The 5,787-nt window shown below is 43.1% G+C and overlaps 1 protein-coding gene across 1 annotated transcript in view; it reads left to right on the top strand.

Moving 5' to 3' along the window:
* Positions 1 to 1,373: 1,373 nt before the first annotated feature.
* The window catches only part of stmn4l (stathmin-like 4, like), a gene marked incomplete at both ends in the record, with an annotated part of 4,481 nt that continues 67 nt past the window's right edge, over positions 1,374 to 5,787 (top strand). The window contains 5 exons of the mRNA XM_083684224.1: positions 1,374 to 1,378; positions 1,621 to 1,757; positions 3,738 to 3,833; positions 4,496 to 4,701; positions 4,950 to 5,141. Coding sequence (XP_083540350.1) covers positions 1,374 to 1,378; positions 1,621 to 1,757; positions 3,738 to 3,833; positions 4,496 to 4,701; positions 4,950 to 5,141 — 636 coding nt within the window. The remainder of the gene's footprint in view (positions 1,379 to 1,620; positions 1,758 to 3,737; positions 3,834 to 4,495; positions 4,702 to 4,949; positions 5,142 to 5,787) is intronic.

The raw sequence follows: 5,787 nt of genomic DNA, 5'->3' as shown, positions 1-5,787 counted from the left end.
ACAGAGCCTGTTCCTATTCTTCCCTGGCTTTGCCCCTGTAAAGACCCACCCGATCAGTTCAACTTACCGTTTGCATGGCAGTTGTTACTGGGAGCTCAAACTAACGCCTTAATCCAAGAGGTGGTACAGAGGGCTGTCTGTTAAACATATATACATTCCCTGGACTGGACTGCTCATAAGGACAGCTATGGGCTCCATACATATTGTATGATATTTCTATGGCCATTGTGCTCTTAAGCCAATTAAAGTTTTTTTTGTTTGTTTTTTTACTTTGCCCAATATTTTTTTTTTTTACTTTGCCCTTTTATTTCAGATCCAGTTATTCCAAAGACACTAAAGAATTAGACATTTGGAAGCGAACCAGAGCAACAGATGGGCAGCTTTAAAGAGCCATTGACAGGCTGCTCAAACAGTGAGCGTGCGGATAGCTAATCTGTGTCTGTGTGATTGTGTGTGTGTGTGTGTGTGTGTGTGTGTGTGTGTGTGTGTGTGTGTGTGTGTGTGTGTGTGTGTGTGTGTGTGTGTGTGGCTGCTCCAGACAGACATGTTGGGGAGGTGAGCACGGCCTAGTCATCCAGAGCTCTGGGACAGAAGATGATGAACCATAGATCCATCTCTGGTGGTAATTTTAGATCTGACATTTACCGCTGAGATCTGCCTTCACAATCCAGTCAGAACCAGCTCCACTCCAACATTATTCAAATCAATGTTTGCAGAGATCATTTTGTTATAGTAACAAAATATTTTTTTTTGCATATGAACATGAAAAATCATGAACTGTATACAATACTGTATACGCAGAACATAAATTAATTCACATTTCACATAAATCATAAATCACATTTCATAAATCAAATCATATGGTAATTATGCAATAATAATACAGTATATTGCACATTACAGGGTACAGCAGGTATATCCTCAAACACCAAGACCTGTTGTATTATAAAACAAAGGTCAAAATCATGTTTTGATAATGTCAGTTGTTTCCATGTCTTGCAGGTAAGTGAAAGAAATTCATAATCATGACCTTACTGTATGGATTCACACCTTTTCCTAGGTTTTGATGTGAATAGCAATTCTGGTCGATTAATAAGTTACATGATGCATTAGTATTAAAGCTGTCAGGTCAGTTATAGGCTGCTTGATCAGGCCCTCTGTCCACAGAATAATGCTGCTGGTGCCATTCCCGTACTCAGCATGGTAAACACGTTGACCACGGTGCCCACCTGCTGCCCACCTGATAACACAGAGCAAGAGGCTGGCTGAGCGAGATTTAGATTCTTAGATGTTGTTGTTGTCTCTGGTACTTTTCCTCTGCTGGTAGTTTATCTCAAAGCTGAGGGCCGGCTCCTCAAGAGATCCTTCCTACTATGCCGTGAGCTCTATCTCTCCCTTGTGCACATTGCATTAAATTATTGAAAGACACCAGTGATCTCATCTCATCTCTTGACTCCACACATCATACCTGAATCCAAGAATTCATAATAGTTTCCCTCCTTTATTTGGACTGAATAGCTGTACACATTGTAGTGCATAAACATCCTTTGTGCTATATTTTCCTTCATCTCATCTTGTGCACAATGATAAATGTACTCGAACACAATCTACATCTCCCAGACTCATCCCTGCAGCTTGCCTCCACTCGGCAAACAAAGGGTTAAAGGACACCCCCTTCTCCCCCTCGGACCCCCCTTTCCTTCAAGCTCTGCAAGCCAATCAGAGGCATGTATGCCTCCCAGCCAATGGGAAGGCTGGTAGGTGATGTCATGCTGTAGGAGCTGGTTGTGGTGCTGATGCTGCTGAGCTGGAGCCCAAACAGCAGCAGAGCGAGAGAGCGAGAGAGAGAGAGAGAGAGAGAACGAGGGAGAAAGAGAAATAAGAGTGGAGGAGAACACCACCAGCATTGCTCAGCGCAGGGTAAGTCCCAAACACATCCACACAATCCTTTTAAAACACCAAGGCTGACAGGCTGCAGCCTCTTGAATTGAGATAGTCATTTTGCATTCATTTCAAAGCTTTACCATTGATTTAAAATCTTTTATTTTTAATTTTTTTAATTAGCTGATAGACAAATACTGCCTGTTTTGCATTCATATCAGAATGGTGCTGTTTGAAATGTTAAAAGAGTAAACCGTTTTTTTTTGTGGAAACGATATTGAATGGTGCGGTGGAAACTCTTTGCTGCAGATGACATTCTGAGCACTGACTATGACATCATCACCTGAGTTGCATGGAGACTTGACCTCCGCTAGGAGTTCCTGGCTGCACTGATTACCTATGGACCGAAATAGCAGATCGAAATACAGATAAATAGAAATACTCAATGCATGATTGGCTCAGTTGATATGTGCATTTTCTTTACAGTAATATACATTTTGCTTGATTGCAATGCAAGCGTTGAGAGCAGAATATACTATGAAAAATGCTTTCATTTTGGGAAATCAGTCAATTTGGTTGATGTTCATTCGATGCATTTGGTTGTGCAATGAGTTCATTATGCCATTTAAAAGAGACCATTAGAACCATCAGGAATGGAAGGAGAGATTTCAATGGGGTAATTATTCAATTATTGATTTAAGATAATGAAATCTATAGGATGTGTGTATTGATTTCTAGTGAGTGTGTGTCTTGGTATGTGTGTGTGTGTGTGTGTGGTGGTGGTGGTGGTGGTGTGGTGGTGTGGGGGGGGGGGGTGGTTGGGGGGGGGGTGGCGGTCCGCCTACTCTTTTCATGTGGGCCGACCTCCTCTTTTTTCAGCTGTGCATGAGTACTCACACAGAGATCAAGGCCACCACGTTTCATTAAGGGGGTTGTGCATCGTGTGTATTCATTAAGGGGGTTGTGCATCGTGTGTATTCATGAGTTAGTGTGGCTGCTGTAGCAAGGTAGCTAGTGTGGGCTGATGGGTAGGTGTATTGTCAGAAAGAGTTGGTGGGAAAATACATATATTTTTAAAAAGCTAACAAGCTAACACAAATGGAGATTACACGCTTCAATTTTGTATGTATTTTCCTCCCTCTCCCTTGTTCCCTCGACTGTCCTTTTTGCTTGGACAATTAGATCCTGTATATTTAATAAATATAAATATGTACTTTGGTCCATATACCCAGAGAGTAAGGTCCTGGATGTCAACAGTACTGTGTTCCATCCTGAGCCGAGGATGAATGTGATCTGTCCATCTGAATATCAGGAAGAGGTCACCTCTGTAACAGAGTTCAGCTGGTGCTCTTCTCCTTTCTCCCACTCTCTCTTTCTCTCTCTCTCTCTCTCTCTCTCTCTCTCTCTCTCCTTCTGTCTCTCTCGCTTTATTCCCCCCCCCCTCCCTCTCTCTACTTGTGACAAGCTTGTGTCAGTTCAATGCTCAGTATGCTGCGTGGGTACAAGGACTTCACAGTAGCTCACGGTAGCTAGGCAGTTTCTGTATTGTCACAGTAGAGGCATTTAGAAGGTGATTGCTGATTTTGGGATTTGGTGACAACGTATCTTACAGTAAATCTAACTGCTGCAACTTTCTTTGTTTCCATTCAGGAAGCTGTCTGATTCACCAAAGTGTCTTTTGGAGAAGAAAAAGAGAGAAACAATGACTCTTGCAGGTAAAGTGTGTTCAAATGTGATACATTATCTAGAAAAAAAAAGATATGAACTGCTGTATATATTGATTTCGCTAAAGAGAGGAGGACTAATCACACATGGTTCTAATTGTATGCTCATCTCGGTCTTCTCTCCCCCTACAGCCTACAGGGATAAGATGCGGGAGCTCCCCCTGGTGTCTTTCTTCTGTTCCTGCATACTACCCGAGCCCAAAGAAAAGCCCTCCAACAAGAAAGAAGGTAAACAGCTAAACTCATTACCACAAGGCTCTGCTGGGACCCTATGCACCAATGTCAACCAGAACATTAGATTCTCTGGTGGCCCTTCTTTCTCATCATCAACCCCTGATTGGTCCTTTGGGTCTTTTACAAGGATCTGCTTTAGATGTATCAAGGACCATTGATACATAATCTAGGCCCAACCAGAAGCCATTACTGGTGTATGTTCAGTGTGAGTGGATTAAGTTCTAAAGGTATACAGTCAAAAGTTTGGACACACCTTCTCATTCAATGGTTTTTCTTTATTTTTTTAAATTATTTTCTACATTGTAGATTAATATTGAAGACATCAAAACTATGAAGGAACACATATGGAATTATGTAGTAAACAAAATGAGAATATGTTTTATATTTTAGATTCTTCAAAGTAGCCATCTTTTGCTTTGATGACAGCTTTGCACACTCTTGGCAAGGTGTGTCCAAACTTTTGACTGGTACTGTATGTTTCCCCTGACTAGACAACAGATTATCCTGCTCAAAATCAGAAATGTTAACCATCATGGGTATGAGGTCCGATCTGGCCCTGTATCAGCGGTAAACATCAGCTTCTACTCCAACCTTACCCCAACCTTCACCTCCTAAACCCATCTCCTGTCTCCTTTCTCCATCGTCACCCCCTGCAGGCGTGGTGGACCTGAACCTATGCATCATCAGGGACATGGAGGTGATCGAGCTGAACAAGCGGACATCTGGCCAGGCCTTCGAGGTCATCCTGAAACCTCCCTCGTTTGACGGGGGGCCCGAGCTCCGGGCCACCACCCCCCCTCGCAGGGAGCCCTCTCTGGGGGAGATCCAGAGGAAACTGGACGCTGCTGAGGAGAGGAGAAAGGTGAGGGGCGGGGGTCAGGGGTCAGGGGTCAGGGGTCAGGGGTTCAAAAGAAGTCAGGTGTTTGCCTCCAGTTTGGTGGGAGTGACATGGAGATGGAGAGCAGTAAATGTTCAGTGTTGGTGTTCAAGCAGCTTTGTATGACTGAAGGGATGGAAATGTTCACTCTACTCTCTGTTCATCCATTTACACGCACTCTCTCTCTCTCTCTCTCTCTCTCTCCCTCTCTCTCTCCCTCTTTATCCCCCTAGTGTCAGGAGGCCGAGTTGTTGAAGCACCTAGCTGAGAAGAGAGAGCATGAGCGCGAGGTGGCCCAGAAGGCCCTGGAAGAACACAACAACTTCATCCGCCTGGCCAAGGAGCGGCTGGAGCACCGCATGGAGGCCAACAAGGAGAAACGAGAGGCCCATCTGGCCGCCATGTTGGAACGCCTCCAGGAGAAGGTATGATACAGTACTGATTCAGCTCCCCACGTGTCCTCGCTCCCAAATTCTTCTTTTGTTTTTATTCATCATGTTATGTTCAGTCTTCAGCTTCATTTCAAGTATGTTGTGCAGTCTCAGGTGGCATAGCCTACATGACCGGTCATTGTGCTGTTAAAAGCCCTGATGATTTTATACATTATTCAAGCGACTAACTGTCACTAATACTTGAGTCATGCACTGAGAAGCACTGGCAACATACAGTACCGGTCAAAAGTTTGGACACAAACTTGCCAAGAGTGTGCAGAGCTGTCATCAAAGCAAAAGGTGGCTACTTTGAAGAATCTAAAATATAAAACATATTCTGGTTTGTTTAACACTTTTTTGTTTACTACATAATTCCATATGTGTTCCTTCATAGTTTTCATGTCTTTAATATCAATCTACAATGTAGAAAAAAAAATAAAAAAAATAAAATAAAGAAAAACCATTGAATGAGAAGGTGTGTCCAAACTTTTGACTGGTACTGTACTTGGAATAGAAACAAGTGACACTTCATCAGCATGACATCTATACACCGTCATTACCACTGACTGTTGTTAGATTTGTTTGATTCTACCTCACTGTGGTTATGGGGGAGAGTTCTAACAGACGGACTCTGTGTTTC

This window comes from Argentina silus (assembly GCF_951799395.1).
Source record: "Argentina silus genome assembly, chromosome: 14".
NCBI classification, from domain to species: Eukaryota; Metazoa; Chordata; class Actinopteri; order Argentiniformes; family Argentinidae; genus Argentina; species Argentina silus.
This window is presented reverse-complemented; position numbering and strand designations above follow the sequence as displayed.